At 34.7% G+C, this 18,329-nt stretch overlaps 4 protein-coding genes and 1 long non-coding RNA gene across 5 annotated transcripts; 2 read left to right on the forward strand and 3 right to left on the reverse strand.

The window, feature by feature from the left end:
- Positions 1–1,055: 1,055 nt before the first annotated feature.
- On the reverse strand, positions 1,056–2,375 carry LOC148771974 (uncharacterized). The gene is made up of 2 exons (XR_016030414.1): positions 2,243–2,375; positions 1,056–2,007 (listed from the first exon to the last, which is right to left on the reverse strand). It is a non-coding gene; the product is annotated as an uncharacterized LOC148771974 (long non-coding RNA).
- LOC105950759 (uncharacterized) lies at positions 2,003–5,742 on the forward strand. The gene is made up of 2 exons (XM_012974125.2): positions 2,003–5,031; positions 5,118–5,742. Exons 1-2 carry the CDS (start codon positions 2,223–2,225, stop codon positions 5,561–5,563), a joined length of 3,255 nt encoding a protein of 1,084 aa, XP_012829579.2. The 5' UTR covers positions 2,003–2,222; the 3' UTR covers positions 5,564–5,742.
- Positions 5,743–5,980: 238 nt separating this feature from the next.
- LOC105950812 (Thioredoxin superfamily protein) lies at positions 5,981–8,529 on the reverse strand. The gene is made up of 9 exons (XM_012974180.2): positions 8,214–8,529; positions 7,972–8,037; positions 7,324–7,404; positions 7,180–7,233; positions 7,028–7,096; positions 6,762–6,824; positions 6,577–6,659; positions 6,403–6,468; positions 5,981–6,264 (listed from the first exon to the last, which is right to left on the reverse strand). The coding sequence occupies exons 1-9, from the start codon at positions 8,460–8,462 to the stop codon at positions 6,231–6,233; spliced, it is 765 nt and encodes a 254-aa protein (XP_012829634.2). The 5' UTR covers positions 8,463–8,529; the 3' UTR covers positions 5,981–6,230.
- Positions 8,530–12,741: 4,212 nt separating this feature from the next.
- LOC105950690 (glycolipid transfer protein 3) lies at positions 12,742–15,029 on the forward strand. The gene is made up of 6 exons (XM_012974058.2): positions 12,742–13,045; positions 13,212–13,267; positions 13,793–13,923; positions 14,383–14,518; positions 14,622–14,765; positions 14,896–15,029. Exons 1-6 carry the CDS (start codon positions 12,820–12,822, stop codon positions 14,929–14,931), a joined length of 729 nt encoding a protein of 242 aa, XP_012829512.2. The 5' UTR covers positions 12,742–12,819; the 3' UTR covers positions 14,932–15,029.
- A 117-nt stretch (positions 15,030–15,146) lies between these two features.
- Positions 15,147–18,156, reverse strand: LOC105950817 (endoglucanase 25). The gene is made up of 6 exons (XM_012974186.2): positions 17,620–18,156; positions 17,214–17,530; positions 16,654–17,127; positions 16,413–16,545; positions 15,719–15,891; positions 15,147–15,635 (listed from the first exon to the last, which is right to left on the reverse strand). Exons 1-6 carry the CDS (start codon positions 18,011–18,013, stop codon positions 15,258–15,260), a joined length of 1,869 nt encoding a protein of 622 aa, XP_012829640.2. The 5' UTR covers positions 18,014–18,156; the 3' UTR covers positions 15,147–15,257.
- Between the last annotated feature and the right edge of the window lie 173 nt (positions 18,157–18,329).

Consider the following 18,329-nt stretch of genomic DNA (forward strand, 5'->3'; position numbering starts at 1 on the left):
ACTTGTTCAAAAATTGAAGTTTTTCGAATTGAAACTAGCGGATTTCATTTTTTGTTCAGGAATATAAATACATAAAAATATTGATATTGTAAGTTGACCAAGTCAAATCATTGATATGATTGTGATTTATGTTGAATGAGAAGTGCAAAGGAGAGGAAAAGTTGGAACTTAGGCCGAATACAACACCCCAACAACTAATTAAGTCAGTGATTTTTCTAATATTAGGATTGTTTTTCTTACATTTTCACACCCGTGCATGCTCGGTATTTATAGCCAAGTCCAGACTTCCAAATCCTCATTTATGCTATGGTTTAATCTATCTTATCATGTCAGTTAAAATATCCACGAAATTCAAATTTCATTTACCCTGTCGTAGGATATCCGCATGTGATAAAAGTAGACAACATTATATGCACAAGGATTTGATTAGACTTGTATAAATGTTATCGGAACGTAAGGCGGTTCTTAAGCTCGCCATTTTCTTTCATTTGTATAACCTCTCCTTAAGGAATTTGCTCGCTGACAGTCTCCTGCCCGATTGACCTATTTGGGCCCCACTCTTCTTTCGGAGATCCTTTTGTGCTAAATTGCTTATTGGGCCAGAATTCATCGGAATTGATCAGGATCATAAGTCTTTTCTCTTTTGTATTTAAAATCGAACTAAAATTTCTTATTGGGCTCCTTCAAAATTTTCAAAGTTGATAAAATTCAAAAATAAGCCCAACAGACCAGGCAAAACATTAGATTTGGTTTTGGGCTCGTTACAAGTATTTTATTAAGTGTACACAAGTTACATAAGAATCACAAGTTACGTAAGAATCTTATTTCGAATTACGTTTCTCCGGGTTTTCGATTTATTTCATTTTCCATATAAACAAATAAGACTTCATTTTCACACACACACACACACACACAATTTCTTGATATTTATGCATTAATATAAGCTAAGAAATCTACACACGCATATATACACAGAGAGAGAGAGAGAGAGAGAGAGAGAGAGAGAGAGAGAGAGAGAGAGAGAGAGAGAGAGAGAGAGAGAGAGAGAGAGAGAGAGAGAGATATGTAATGTTGCATTCAGTGTCGCTTTTAAAGTGGTGTGAGTTGATGTAAGGAAAATAAATCCAAATCAAATGGGATAGATAAATTTGGATTGGTGGTATAAATTAGAGGTGTCAGCACACGTGGTGGAGGGATCATTTTGCCCTACCAATCTTCCCATTTCAGCATCCCATCAATCAAAAACAATCTAATCAGCTGCACAGTGCACATGCCTTTTTTTTTCTTTTTTCTTTTTTTTTGACTTCTCCAACTAAGATGGGGATTAGGCACTCATCAAGCCAATCAAAATAAAATAAAATAAGATCAAATAAAATAAAAGAAAAGAAAACAATTAGCCCACGGAATTATTTATTATTGCATGCATATACATACAACTAAAAAGAAAGTGACAAAACCCCCTTGGGAGGTTCATGCATGCCAACTTTTATTTGAAGAGGAGTGGTGCTACTTAGTTTCATCTTACATAATGCATAATATACAAATAATATATGCAACTTTTATCAGAAAAAGCAGATTTTGGGATTTTCGATATTTTATTAAGTTGAAAATATTGTGGTGTGTTCTCACATCTTGATGGTGGCAATTTGTCTTTGTTGTTTAGTTGGAACCCTTGGCTGCATTATCTCACACAACAAACACATAAAACACTCACATAACATACTCTCTTTTCACCTCCTAGTTTTTTTTTTTTAAATAAAAAAGAAAAAGAAATATCGAAAAATGCAAGATAGAAATAATGGAAACGGCAAGTCATGTAATAAATATCGGAAGAAAGAAGAATAATAAAAAAATTAAAAAAAAAAAGGTGTGGGGAAGAAGAGATCTTACCTCAGAACATGCAAGAACATAACCTTTAGTACACTGCAAACATATCACCACATTAATTCCATTCATCTGTTCTTGTCCTGTCCAATGTTAACAAATTTTCTGACACCCGCGCCATACCTGTACGTTCACACCCGATAACAAAAATAAACACGCAAAAAATAATTTTTTTTTTAAATAAATCACAAATTAATTAATTTAAATTCCACAAAATCAAACAAATCATCGAAAAGGGACCCCTTTTCAGCATTTAATTTAACAATGATAGAATCATCATTTTTGCTAGAATAATAAGATGAAAAAACAATAACAGGAAAAAAGGGACAAACTTCATCATGACAAGAATCACCATTACCTTATTCATCTTGTTCCTCAAAATATGCTTCTTTTTTCCCACCATTTCTGCTTTGAACCAAGAAGGCCTTTCTCTTCTCGCATGGCTTTCGAGCTTCGACCCTTCCTCCTCCACCACCTTCTTCTCTTCATGGAATTCCACCGACCGGAATCCATGCGGGTGGGATTTCATTAAATGTAATAATCAAGAATTCGTGTCTGAAATCACCATCACTTCCATCTATCTCCCCGCTAGATTTCCGAGCGAGGTTTTATCCTTCAACTTCCTCGAAATTCTTGTTCTCTCAAACGGAAACCTCACCGGAGAAATTCCATCCTCGGTCGGAAACTCTTCCTCACTCGTGACATTGGACCTCAGTTACAACAATCTGACAGGGACGATACCACCGGAAATCGGAAAACTGTCGGCTTTGCAGCAGTTATCGTTGAATTCTAACCACTTGCAGGGAGGGATTCCCAAAGAAATAGGGAACTGCACACAACTGCAGGAGCTTGAACTGTATGACAACCAAATTTCTGGGAATATCCCCACGGAGATCGGGCGGTTAACCGTTCTTGAAATCTTTCGAGCAGGTGGCAACCTCGGAATTGATGGGGAAATTCCGGCTCAGTTATCGAACTGTACAAAGCTGCAATTTTTAGGTCTTGCAGATACTGGGATCACAGGCGAGATTCCTCGTAGTTTTGGAGAATTAAAGAATCTCGTGACACTTTCTGTGTACACAGGAAATCTCAGCGGCGAAATCCCTCCGGAACTCGGAAATTGCTCGAGTTTAGAGGATTTGTTCCTCTATCAAAACGGAATCTCCGGTGAGATTCCGGAAGAAATCGGCTTCCTCAAAAACCTCAAGAGGCTTTTATTGTGGCAGAACAATCTCAGAGGAACAATCCCTGGATCTCTCGGTAACTGCTCGAGTTTGACGGTGATTGATTTCTCGATGAATTTCCTGTCGGGAGAAATTCCTCAGTCTCTTCGAAGCGTAGGCTTACTCGAGGGGCTTCTCTTGTCGGACAATCACATTAGTGGCGTAATACCTCAATACATTGGCAATTTCTCCAACTTGAGGCAACTTGAATTGGACAACAATTACATTTCTGGCGAAATTCCATCGAATATCGGGCTGCTAAAAGAACTCTCTCTCTTCTTCGCCTGGAAAAATCAGCTCCGCGGGAATATACCAGACGAGCTAGCAAATTGCAAGAAACTCGAAGATCTTGACCTGTCTAATAACTACCTCACTGGCTCGGTTCCGAAATCTCTTTTCAATCTCAGGAATTTAACCAAGCTGCTTTTGATTTCGAATCGACTTTCCGGTAGAATCCCAGCTGAAATCGGCAATTGCACCAGCTTAATCCGGCTCAGACTAGGATCAAACAGGTTAGACGGTGAAATCCCCTCGGAAATCAGGACGCTCGAGAGTTTAAGGTTTCTTGAGCTGTCTGAAAATCAGCTAACCGGAGAAATCCCTTCGGACATAGGAAACTGCAAACAGCTGGAGATGGTCGATCTGCATGGAAACAAGCTTACAGGAACGATCCCTCTCTCTTTCGTCTCTCTTCTTGGTCTTAACGTGTTGGATCTTTCCATCAATGAAATATCAGGCGATATCCCACAAAGCATAGGTAACCTCACATCACTGAACAAGCTTGTGCTGAGTGGTAATAACATCTCTGGTCCAATTCCTCAATCACTAGGCCTCTGTAAGGATTTGCAGTTGCTTGATATAAGCAACAACAGGCTCAGCGGTTCGATCCCGGATGAGATTGGCCGTTTAGAAGAACTAGACATACTCTTGAACTTGAGTTCGAATTATTTAACAGGAGAAATCCCGAAAAGCTTTTCGAATTTTTCAAACCTGGCCAACATGGACATCTCCCACAACATGTTTGTAGGAAGCTTGCAAGTCCTAGGCAATCTAGACAATCTTGTCTCTTTGAATGTTTCGTACAACGATTTTTCGGGCACGATTCCAAATACCAAGTTCTTTCAGGGGCTTCCTAATGGGACATTTGCTGGTAATAAGGATCTCTGTTTCAACAAGAACAAGTGCAACCTCAGTGAAGGCACAAATAAACGGACATCTGCCAGAAATCTTACTATATTCGTCTTGCTCACTGTCGTTGCTTTCATTATGGTAACTGCAGGAGTAATATTATACAACAGAGCACGAGACACCACGTTCGAGAAAAACGACGAAGAAGGAGGGATTAATTGGGATTTCACCCCATATCAAAAGCTCAACTTCTCGGTCGAAGATGTGGTGATAAAGCTTTCCGATTCCAACATTGTGGGAAGAGGCGGCTCGGGTATTGTTTACCGAGTCGAGACACCAATGGGTCAAGTTGTTGCAGTGAAGAGACTGTGGCCGAAGAAGAGAGGGGAGATTCCTCAGAGGGACTTGTTCTCGGCAGAAGTCACAACACTAGGATCAATAAGGCATAAAAACATAGTAAAGCTGCTAGGTTGTTGTGACAATGGCGAAACAAGATTGCTCTTGTTCGACTACATAAGTAACGGCAGTTTGGCAGGATTGCTCCACGAGAAGAAAATATTCCTGGATTGGGATACGAGGTACAACATCGTAATGGGAGCTGCCCAAGGATTGGCTTATCTTCACCATGACTGTGTCCCACCGATAGTTCACCGAGATATCAAGACCAACAACATTCTGGTCGGTCCACTCTTCGAGGCTTTTCTCGCAGATTTCGGTCTGGCAAAGCTTGTAAGTTCTTCAGACACTTCAAGAGCTTCAGACATTGTAGCAGGATCGTATGGCTACATAGCTCCTGGTAAGTACAATTGTTGAAAAATAATAAATAATAAATAAATTATTTAAGCAAAATACTGTACTAAATTTTCATTCCTTATATTGTAGAATATGGATACAGCTTGAAAATTACGGAGAAAAGTGACGTGTATAGCTACGGAATTGTACTCCTAGAGGTGTTAACAGGAATGGAACCAACTGATCCTAGAATCCCAGATGGGAAAAACCTCGTTTCTTGGGTTTACGAAGAGCTTCGAACAGAACACAGAGATTTCACATCAATTGTCGATCAACAGCTACTCCTACAGTTGGGCACACAGACAGAAGAGATGCTTCAAGTACTAGGAATAGCTCTTCTGTGTGTGAGCCCTTGTCCGGACGAAAGACCTACAATGAGGGATGTAATCGCCATGCTGGACGGAATCAAACATGAGAATGAGGAGTTTGAGAAACCGAGAAAAGAAGCGAGCTCAAACCAGAGGGCACCAGTTCAGTGTAGAAGTTTTACCAGGCTATCTAAACCTCTGATCAGATCACCTCCTCATTCCCAATAGGCAGTTCCTGCTCTACCCCCATGCTGTAATACCTAGTTCTTCAGTTCATTCTTTTTTAAGCTGTAATGAAATTGTATAGGTTCTTTGTGTAACAAGTTCGGTTTAAATTACATTAAAGATTATACATTTTTTTCATTGTTACACTCCTACTTTAATATCTTAATGTGCATTTCTCGAAAGCTACGTTTGGATTCGTTTAGAAGTACAAATTAAAGTAAACACAATAACTAAATTCCTAGGCACTATTTTGAAGTCTCATAAAATCAGAAATAAATTTTAAAATTATAATTAATAAAATTAAAAGTTAAAATTATACAAATTTTATGGCAACTAACTAACTAACTAAAACGGGATGTGTCAGTAAAATTTCAGTCCTTCAGTTGTAAATTAAAACAGGCATGTGGAGGCACAAGTCAAAAATGTAATAACTTTATACAAATAGATATCGAAAAATATGAAATGTAAGCACCACATTGTTCTGCTAAGTTCATGAAATGAACTCGCAAAGACGTGGAAAATGATCACAAAACTTACATAAAAACGAATCAAATGAATTCTGATAATCGAAATTTAATCAGCTATTACAAAGTTAATATCATGCACCTCAGAGCAAGGCTGACGATGGCATCTTGAAGGCAATTTAAGCGCCTCTAGTTATACCTTTACTTCATTCAGGATTCCACTTTATACTGCATCCAACACTAGCGGTAGAGAAAGATAATGAACTTAGATTCAACCATGATAATTATAAATTGATACCATGCTTTACGAAGATACGATATTAACTGTAAAACAATAGCATGTAATAAGACACGAAGAGAGATAAATAGGAGATATACCTAGGCTTCTGAAAGGATGGTACAGGTTGTCCACTTAAAACACTGTCTATTGCTAAGCACAGGTCCCTATGTTAAGCATAAAAATAAATTGTTAGGAACGCATGATTAAGTTCCTAACAAAATAATTATTATTAGTGCGAGTATATTTCTAAATATTACAAGTACGGAAACAACCTTCCAGTGATCCGTACATTGTTACTCGGCCGTGAATCGTCGAATTGTCCATGGTAAACTAACTCAAATGGCCTACGGCCATCCTGTCGTCAAAATAAAAATCAAGATCAACACCAAATAATTTAAAAAAAAAACATAAATAATTATGTATGATCTCAATGTTTATTAGCAAAGCTGATAATTACCTTTTTAAATAAGAAAAACTCAGGTGTGCATACAGCGCCAAAGTTTCTGGCAACATCTTGGGACTGCAGATAAATATACAGCACGTTCAATTAATAGTGCAAGACAATGATGAGTATGAGAAGAAAAAAAACATTAACAATTCTCTGACAAATGCAGTTAAAACAACAAAAGATGTAAGAGAATGGGCAAACATTATGACAGCCAAAAACGATGACATAGCAGATTCACTTTGAAGAAACAGAATCGGAATCTGATGAATAATTACCTCGTCGTAGAGATAAGGGAAAGGGTAGTTAAACATCTTAGCATCCTCAGCCATGAAATCAGGACCATCCTGTGAGGTATACATTAATTCTGTACGAATCATTCAATGGCTTCAACACTGCTCAAAATTTGAAGATATAAGTTCATCTGAACCTGTGGATGAGTAGTTGCTGAGTTTGAAGAAATTGCTATCACCGCAAGCCCTTTCTGCCACATAGACATACAAATCAGCAACGCTTTTTTCTTCTTTTGCAAAAACGACAAAAATATCGGAAAATAACAATATTAATAGCTTACCTTCATGTAGAAGTTTGAAATCTTGACAATGTCCTTCTTCAAATGTTTGACGAAGGGGCAATGGTTGCAGATGAACATTACCTACACTAACAGAAAAAAAACAATCAAAACTGACAACAACGACAGCTGCAATCGGAAAGCAATAATCATACAAGTTTTTGCTTTCTTGATTCAGGGGAACCATTAACGAATTCAACCAAGGTCCCCCTCTTTCCTTAAAAAACCCCACCATCCTATGTGTGAAGAAAACATGTCGATTTATATCAAGAACGTCAATCGGTGTTATAAGTAAAAAAAAAAGGGCACTTCTTATAATTAGCATTATGATCTTAAATTATCTATCGCAAACAAACTACTTTTGTTACACTGAAGAACCCTCAAGTATCTCCTGTAACTAAAATGTTAATATTCCCTTTAAGTTTCACCTTCAAATAACCCGTTGAATGATCGTTTAATTGACATGAAACAACCTAGAAGGAGAATTTTCTTTGCCACCTAACCACATTACAAGTGATATACAGACAGAAAGCACATAAACAAATCAGTATCACTTCGACCACGCAAAACAAAATTAACACAAAAATTAATCACGAACATAAAATAAGTTCACATAATTAAAACATTTTTTTTTATGTAGAATATAATTACCAGTAATGCTGGGTATGGTTCAAAGTCGTCCAGTTTCCACGTTTTCCCAGTGAGAGGTTCCGGAAGCTAAAATTCAAATTAATAGGAGAAGCGAATTAGAAACCATCACCGCAAAATTAGGGTTTCAATAATCTCGAATCATGTATTTTCGCAAGAAATTCATATCCTCTGTGCAGTAAATTCGCTCACAGGCACGCACACACACACACACACACACACACACATTATAAATACGTACAGACCTCGAAATCAGGTGCTCTGAAACCAAGGGACACTCCTTCGGACTCGATTCTGGCAGCTCGAATCACAAGCTTTCTCGACGGGAGCACAGTGGACCTGCGCTGCAGGGAATTCCAACCCATTCGCGAATAGCATTTCGAGGATGACATGGAAGAACAAATAGCTCTCGTCGCGTATAGCGTGCGCCGTAGGGGTATAGAACTCCGGTAAACGCCGATTGATGACACGGTCACCGTTAAAACACCCGCCATGCCGGAGATATTTGCCCCACCCTCTCGGAATTCTGTACAGGTTTTTTTTCCCACGTTATCTGAAACTCAGGCAAGGGTACACTTGTCATTTCGCACGTTAATGGACCGGTTTTTTTTTAATGGACCGGTTGTATTTCACAATTTAGCCCAATCTGGTGAAAGTAATTTGGGCTTTAATGCGATATATTCATCATTAATCAATATATATATATATATATATATATATATATATATATATATGGATAGATAGATAAATACCTATTAAAAAATTAATACTAATCGTCCAAAATATTAAAAAATGATGAAATTTGTTTCATAAAATATATATAAAATTATCTCATTTTTTTATAAAAAATGCCATGTATTTTCTTTTCTTAGTATTTTTGAGTTTGAAAGGTATATATCTATTTGTTATATATACAATAATATAATAATATTATATATAAAATAATATGCAAAAATATTTTGTTTACAAAAAACTTTAAAAATGAGAAAAGACATGGTCACATTTTGGAGCTTCGACTTGGCAATCAAACAGTAGATTTTTTCTACTAAATTTTTCGACTTTTTTTTTGATAAGTAACTAAATTTTTCGACTTGGTGCAAGATTTTTCTACTAAATATAAATCAGAATATTTAGACATTAAAATAATTGGGATTAAAATAAATGTAATCTAATGCTTAATGAATCTGAAGTTTACATAAAAATCATGTAAATTGGAATATCAAATAAAACCTAAGATAATATAAATTAATGTGGGTAGAACTTCACGCTACGACTAATATTTTCTTGACTTTTTTTTATTTTTTTTAATCCACAATTAAACCATTTGAATTTTGATATATATATTTTTTTTGGATGAAATTTGAATTTTGATATTTGAAAATAGTGTATTTTAATTTATTTATTTCATATTAACAGAGAACAATTTCATCATTAAGATGTTAAAAGTCCACTCTATGCGCGTAATTAGAGAATCATAATATATATTTTTTCTAATTATTTATTTTTTGCTTGAAATTTAGATTCTTTTTTGAGTAGTGTGTATACTATAGGGTAATTATATACACACACCCTTGAGGTTATCTATTAATTGCCACTAGATCCTTCAAACATGAAAAAAATACACAAATCGCCCTTGAAATTTTGTTCTATCTAAAATTTAACCACATTTGATCGTTCACTTGCTGAAAATTTTAATTATACACCTGACAAAATATTGATTAGATCACATTACATAATATTGTACAATTATCTAGCAAAAAAAATCCCAAGTAAATGCGAAACAAATTTGAATTATTGCATAAGCTAGCTTCCATCATATTTCAACCATCTAGTTTTTTTTGTTTTTTTTTTTTTGTTTTAATGTGTCATTATTTTCTTAAGATTCTTGGATTAATTTGTGCCGGAATTATCCTGGGAATCTACGTGTTCACACATTTTAATACACGTCATCTAATCTATAGTATTACTTAAGAGCCAATGAGATGACTCATAACATCATGCGTGACAAATTTAAATTTAATTATTATGAATTTTGACAAATAAAATCTCATTGATATTTTTAGATTATAAATTAACCATAGACACGTATAAACCTTTTCTTCTTTGTGATGTCAAAATAAATGAAAATGGCACTTTGGTTTTTCACAAGTCAATGGAAAATTGCAAGTGGAGATTAATTATAATTATATATATATATATACATATATATATATGTTACCATCACATCACATGGAATCTAAAGAAAAGAATGCTATATTCTAATGCACTGCAATTGTACTATAGGTTCATGTATGTAAATATTAAATTTGTTAAATATTAGAGGGTACTAATTTTTTTTAATTGCTCTACTTATAATATACATTTATAGGTATAATATATTAGGATTGAGAGAGGTCGGCTTTATCCATTAACGATCCTACGATCCATATTTCAAGGTCGATAATAAATCCTTAACTGATGACTTATTGGATCAGTTCGAAAATTTCAATATTCCGATCTATAATGGATCGGTTCAGGGGCGTACCCACGCCTAAGGCTGGGGTGGCCCCCGCCCCCCCAAGAATTTTTTTTTAAGCTGTTTTTTTTTTTTTTTTTTTTTTGGGTATTTATGTATTAGTTTATACACTTTCGCCCCCCCAAACTTTTAATTTTGTACATTTTAGTCCCTAAAAACAAAAAAAAAATTCTCTCTTAATTTACCCCTATATTTCCGCCCCCCCAAGAAAACACCCCTGGGTCCGCCCCTGGATCGGTTCATGGTTAATTTCTAATATCACCAAATTTCAATTGACTGATGATTATCGATCAACCAACCATATTACTAAAATTTTATGAAAACACGGACTTCAGTCTTCATACGATCGCTATGCTATTTTATCAATCGACTACTTTCTTTCAATATTCAAAACCTAGCTACCACTTATCTTCATATACAATATCTTATCTTCATCGTTGAAAGTTAGACAATTTTTTTATATAAATATAGGAGTGTAAATGAGGTGAACCGGCTGATGAGCTGGCTCGACGAAAACTCGATTTTAATAATGATGAGTTCGTATCTCAAGGAAAAAAACTTTTGTCACCGATGAATAGTTATATATGTAAAGGACTAGGTTTTGTTTCAGAACTGAGCATACAGACCTAAAATTGGAATCCATGAAGTGTGGGAATGTGTGTGTTTTATTAAATAATTGTAAATAAATGATTGGTCCCAAACAATTTGAATTGGATGCAAATTCAGTTACAAAATGGGGTTTGCCAGAGTTTTGAGGTGTGGATATATGTCAAGATTCCCAACACAAGGGAACACACACACACACACACACATATATATATATATATATATATATATATATATATATATATATATATATATATATATATATAAAGATTATGGTTGTGATTCCGGCATGAATTGGGGCGTTCATACAACATATGTTGCTAGCAGTACTGTGGGCATATAAGTGGTTTCATAATATTTAAATATATGTGACCAATTATATATACTTTGTTAGCTTGTCACATCAATTTCAATAATCGTAAAATCTACAATATATATTTTTTGACATATGCATCTTCTTCGTCCATTTTTACGGTCAGTGGTCGGTGGTCCATTAGCTTTTTATCACTGAAATTTTGGTTAATTAGTAATTTGGAGTTAGGGTTTAACTTGAGTAAGATTGTTTATATATTGGAGTCATCTTAGGCCCAAACTATTGCCTATTAATCAACTCGTGCATGTATGTATGAACATATAATTGAATGGACTTTGACATATCATTTTCGAAATACAAAGATTAATAATCGGTAATTTGCATCCACCCCTCCTGAACTTTCTTCTTTTCGCAAGTGCACCGCAAACGTTTTCTTTTGGCATATACATCCATCCTCTTAATTCATCCATTTCTCCGTCAACAAAAAAAATTCAAATACTAGAGTTAGAGGAGGCAGATGCAAATTACTAATTAACCAAAATTTCAGTGATAAAAAGCTAATGGACCACCGACCGGCCACTGACCGTAAAAATAGACGAAGAAGATGCATCGTGTAGAGTTCAGTTGAGCAATTCATCCAACTTTTCACCGTTAGTTTACATAACAAAAGTTTATTTAAAAGCAAAAGTTAATATTGCGAGTTAAATTGGTTTTAAGTGTTTATTTTTAGAAGTTGATGTTGTTTGCAACTATATTAGAAAATCAACTTAAATTGAAAAAGCAAGTCGAGAGGTGCTTTTAAAATTACATCTTTTAACAACTTGTTTTAAGAGAAAAAATAAAAGTTAATTTTGCAACACTTAAAATTTACCAAAAAAAAAAACTTATATATATATATATAACTTAATTAACCAGTCCGAATATTTTGTGTAGCTGTTGGATCTCCTGAACTCGCTTGTCTTGATGATGCAGACAGACCTTGTCTTGTCGGGCAGATAAAATAAAATAAATAAATTAAATAAAAAATATGTATATATCTAGAGGATAAATTTGAGATAATTCCAAGGTCAAATTTAGAGGTCACGATCAAATTCTGCAATAAAATACAAGCAAATGAATATTTAAATTAATAATAGAAAAAGAAGACAGACATAAATAGTACTGATCAATTAAGCTGAGAGAGTTCGTCCAACTGCATATATATAATATATGTATATAATTCTTTTAAATAAAATTCTTGAATTCATTGCATTTTATCACAGCCAGATAGGCATCTCGGTTTATATATATAATAATTAATAATTAATAATAATAATAATAAACTCCAAGTACTTCGACCGGCTAATATATATATATATATATATACAGTATATATTGTTTGTGGGGCTCAAGAAAACCCGGAGAAAGTAAGAGAAAAATGAAGAGGATGAGAGAAGCGGAGACGGCGGCATCGGAGATCAGGTCCGCCATTGAGGAGCTTTCACTATTCGGGGTCAACCTCAAAATTGGTTGCACCAGCGTCCCTGCCGCCGCCGCCGCCGCCTCTGTTGCCGCTGCTGATACTGATACTGATATTCATACTCAGCATCATGTTCACATCAAGCCTTTTCTCTCTCTTTGCAATATCCTCATTCAAATTCTTGGTTATTCTCTCTCTCTCTCTCTTTCTTCCTCTCTCTCTCTGTGAACTATCATTCAATAATTGAGTTCTTATCAATTATGTGGTGTTACTTTCACTACAAAGAAAAAAAAAACAAAAACGAATGATTATTAATTAATTAATATTATTTTTTACTTTATTTTTTGCAGATAAGATAGGGCCAACAATGGCTGTACTGAGACAAGACATTCATCAAAACATACAGGTAATAACAAAAAAATTAAAAAAAAAAAAAAGGAAAAAGAAAAACCCTTGTCTGAAAAAACGAAGACTAAAAGTTAAAAATCAAATTTGTCATTTTACACAGTGCGTGCAAAACACACGCATTGCTTCATTCATCCCTACCAAAAAAAGTCTGCATCTTTACTACGGCCAGAAACTTGCCACCTCTTCATTTTGACTTTCTTTTTTTTTTTTTTTTGCATAATGTGTATTTACTATTTTACCCTTCCTCTTCAAGGCCATGAGGTAGCTAGTGTAGTAATCCGATAGGTGCATTTTCGTCAACGACTGACTTTACTAAGCATTATCCAATAATGCCGTTTTTTAATTGGCTAATACAAGAGGGTTATTTCTGCCAGTTCATATTGCACAATTAGGGTTTTTATCTTATTTATTTTTAATAATTATTATCTTTCTAAAACAGAGATTAATTAAACTAGTTTATCCTTAATTTATTCTTCTTTTGTTGCTAGTGTAATTAATTAATGTTATCTTGTTTAATATCTAGAGATTAGAGAAGTTCCATGACTCTGATCCATCAAAGTATTGGGATGTGGTTGAGATTCTCAAGAAAGAAGTCAACGAAGGCAAAGCCAAAAAGGGCCCCACATGCAGTAAAGCCTTTGTTTGGCTTAATAGGTAATTAATTTTTTTTATTTTAGTATATATATAGTATATATTTATTTTATTATATTGCCTAAAAGGAAATAATAACGTTACACCATGTCTAACAAATTACAAAATTCTTTTTATTTACCGAAATATTAAATTATTTTCTTGTCCTAAATTATTTACTATTATTTTAGATTTTCAATAAATCATCAATTACATTATTTTTAATTTTACCTTTATCACTCCTAATTAAATTAGTTGTAAAACAATTAATGTTAGTGATTTTTTATATCTTTTTACTATAACCCATGCAGATTTAGTGATTTTTGTAATGTGTGCGCAACAACCGTCGTTAAATCAGGACGGAGTGAGTAATAATTTAGTACATTTTTCTAGAGTCGGGACCGAAATAAATTATTATTTAAGCGATATTATTAATTTATCAAGATTTTACTGTAAAATAAAGTTGTTATCGTGAAAATGCAGGTCTCTCGATTTCACCCGAGCTTTATTACAGTTACTTGTGAAGGATTTGGGGAAAAATATGGAGGAAGCTGTTGAAGAGTCATATGCCACCACTTTAAAACCATGGCATGGATGGATTTCTTCTGCTGCATATAAAGTACGTTAATACTACCATTTATAAATAAATAAATAAACATCCTTTTTTTTTAAATATTTTTTTCTTTTCGAATTTGCATATTCATAATCTGTAATTTTTATAGGTAGCAATAAAATTGGTGCCTGATAGTCAAACTTTAGTTGACATTCTCAAGGTCAAAGACGAAGACAATGTTATGCTCAAGGAAGAAATGCAGAACCTCGTCGCTTTACTCGTCCCCGTTTTAGACCAAAACAACGAGATTCTGGTTAGTAATTATTATTATTAATTTTTTTTTTCAGTTAGTTAGTACATAAATTGAATGATGCAAAAAAACAAAAATCGATAATTAAGTTCGATCGTTTATTTATTCTTTTTCTTTTTGCGCGTTCTTGCAGAGAATGTACCAGTTGGATAAGTTGAAATCGACGTGATCGAAGAAGTCGATTTTTAAGATTGTCTCAAACAACTGTGTACATCGTTCAGTTTTGCCTAGTTAAATCTTTTTATGAATTGATGCCCCCTCTTTTACACATGCATAGAGCCATGCATATATATATATATATATATATATATATATATATATATATATATTAGCTTGTACAGTTGAAACAAACATGTAAAATAGTACCCTAATTAACTTTCTATCTTTTCTAGTTGATAACTTTCTTTCTTGTACCTCACATAATTGTTTATCAATACACATAATTCACATTTACTCCAAAATCGTCGAATTTATCGACAAACACTTTTGAAAAAGTCACAAACGGACGTTTCGAAAGATGCCAATTTTGTCTATACCATTACTGAAATCGAAAGACTTAACCGTAGGATTATGAACCGCGATTAGTGCAGCCACTAAACCAGCATTGCTCGATATACTCGCCTCGGTGAACCATGGTTTATCTCTATCGTCCAAGAAAAGGTCGTCTTCGTCTGGCCCCACAACCATTGCTCCAACTAGATTATTCGGATTTTCTTTCTTCGAATATAAGTATTTGTTCCCTTCAGAACACGAGTGTTTTTTGCCGTCCAAAGGGATCGATGCTCCTCTGTGGTGGACGTGATTAGGGTAACGTTCACCGTACCCTACCATGTAGCTCATCTTCATAGGATTGTCTCCCAATATGTAATTAACCTGAGATTAATTACTAATTAGTACAATAATGAGAAATTTTCTTGTACTAATTTCTGATAATTGATTGTATAATCTATTGTTACCTGGGAAATCGCGAAATTTTGCAGCTCGTCAGCGGAGAAAACGGCAGTAGTGCAACTGCCAAGTGTTCTTCCTAGGAGGTGAAGATAGTCACTGTATAGTTTACTGAGGAAAGATGCAGTTGCAGCATACTGGAGTGGTGCACCTGCATCTGGTTTTAGGAGAACTAATCCACCTATATTATTGGAAAAATAGAATAAAAAAAAATCAATTTTCACATTGGTTAAAGAATTAGGGGTGGAAATTTGAACGGAATTCAGATTTCCGCTGATTCAGATCCGAAATATTGTGATTTTGGAATAGTATTTTTCATTCAGAATTCCAAAAATTCTGATTTCCGATTTTTTCCCATCTTTTTGGATTGGGATTGAAATTGAAATATCTATGAGATTCCGATTTTCGATCCGGTCTTTTAATTTTCGAAAATAATTCCAAAAAAATACATATTTTAGGCTACTAGAAATTGGATTTTTCTGAATGCCTTTGATCCCGTTTAAAAAATTTCCGATTTTGGAACAAGTTTTTTCATACCAATTTCCGAACTTCCGATTTCCGATTTTTCTGATTTTTTCGGGGATGGAATTGGAACTAGTTTTTCACTTCCGAAAAAAATCGTAATTTTTCTGAAAGTGTTGATTTCAATCCGATTTCCGCCCCTAAAAATAATATTCGAAAATTACAATCTGATTCACTCACCATTTGTCACACTCAGCTTGTGATCATAAGAAGAAAGATAAGAACACATGAGCAAATCAGTCCTGTTTGTAGACAATGCATCTTCATATGGATATCCAAGATCCATAAAATACCTAATTCTTGTCAGCAAAATCTGCAAACAAATTAAACATCATAGAATTTATAAAACCAGATAACCTTAAAATAAAAAATAATAATAATAAAAAAAAAGAAATTCAGAAATCGAAACGAAAAAAAATACCGCATTAGCTGTCAACTTATTGTTCCAATAAAACACCCCTTTTTCCGACGACAATTCTTCCTCCTCAGCCGCATCGAAATTATCCGTCGCGTATTTCAGATAACTAACCTCACCCGTTGCGAAAAATAACCAAGTTGCCCCCCAAACCAATTCATCCATATAGCTAGACGAATTGTAGAATTCTCTAGCTCGATTTCCACAATCATCGTCTTTTTCAGTGTACGTTCTTAGTTTACGAGAAGGGTCCCGCCTCGTCGCTAAATCGAACAATTTTTCTGCCGATTCGACTAGTTTATGACAATAATCTTCCTCGTCGCTAAAAATTAATGAAGCAGCCGATAATCCCGCAACAATTTCCCCTGCCAGGTCAGCCGCTGTGTCGTCACAAACCGAAACCGGCCTAGTATAATTCATATCTTCCGGTTTTTGCCAACAACTAACGTCGTTTTCTTGATTTTCGCCACTCCCTCCTACCTTAAATTATGTCAAACAAGAATTTAAATAATTATGCAATATATGTACATATTATATGTATATATAGATATAATATTATATATCACCTGAGAGATCAATAAAAGGGCTGAATTATCTGAATTAGGAGGAATGAAAAGTTTGAGCAAATAATCACTTCCCCATTTAATTATGTCTTTAATATGATCAAGCTCTCCAATATCTGCATATTTCTGTTGATATTCAATAACTGTCCAGCTTAAAAGCGTGACTGTATAAGCTGTAGAAAAGCTGAATTTTATATTATTCCCTGAATCATAAAACCCTCCCACAAGATCTGCATTAATGACACCACCTTCTTCTTTCCCATCATTTAAACCTGAATTTCCACGAAACTTCATCGTACTATTCTCCGGTAAACTGCCAGCTGTCACCACAAAAAAGAAAAAATGAGAAAATTAATTACATGCATGCATGGATGCATCATGCATGAGTATTGAGTACGTACGTACGTACACTTTTGTGCATCGAAGAAGAGGAGGGCTTGGTTCAAAGCAAGGGTGAGATTCTTGGGAGGTGGGTGATCTGGTGTGTGTTTACTGTGTGTGAGAGAATATGGAAGCAGAATCGATAGTGGAATAAGGAGGAGGAGTAAGAAAATTGAGATCGAAACGCAGCGTTTGAAGTGGGGTTTGTCGGAAATGGTTAGGTTGAAATCGACGGATTTTGAGAATTTTGCGGGGAGTGAGTGGAATCGGTTGGTGGTTTGAGGGAGGAGATTGAAATCGAGGTCGATTGAGTTCCAATTACGGGTTGAGGTGGCAGGGAGGATCCGACCCGACCCGGATACTGAATGGACGAACCGGGTTGAAGTACTTGAAAGGAATTCGGATTCAGAGGTTTCAGACATGGCTACAAAAAAATGCAAAATATGCAACGATTTCTTTATCGACGAAATTAATTGAAGTGAGAGAGAGAGAAATTAATGTTGTGTCTGAATTAAAATATATTTATTAATTTAGGGAAAATTTAATTTTAATATGAGGTGTGTTTGTTGTGAAAACAGGGGAATTTGGCAGGTCAAAGGAATTGCAGAACGCATGATGTAACTAACTGCATGAAGAAACCAGTTATTTCATCATGGTCTTTTAATGAAACTATATTTAATATTTCAATTTGTAATTTATAAAATAATTCGAATATATTTAACTTTGGACAATTTACCA

Source organism: Erythranthe guttata, chromosome 3 (genome assembly GCF_056151865.1).
Source record: "Erythranthe guttata isolate IM_541 chromosome 3, IM_541, whole genome shotgun sequence".
Taxonomy (NCBI): domain Eukaryota; kingdom Viridiplantae; phylum Streptophyta; class Magnoliopsida; order Lamiales; family Phrymaceae; genus Erythranthe; species Erythranthe guttata.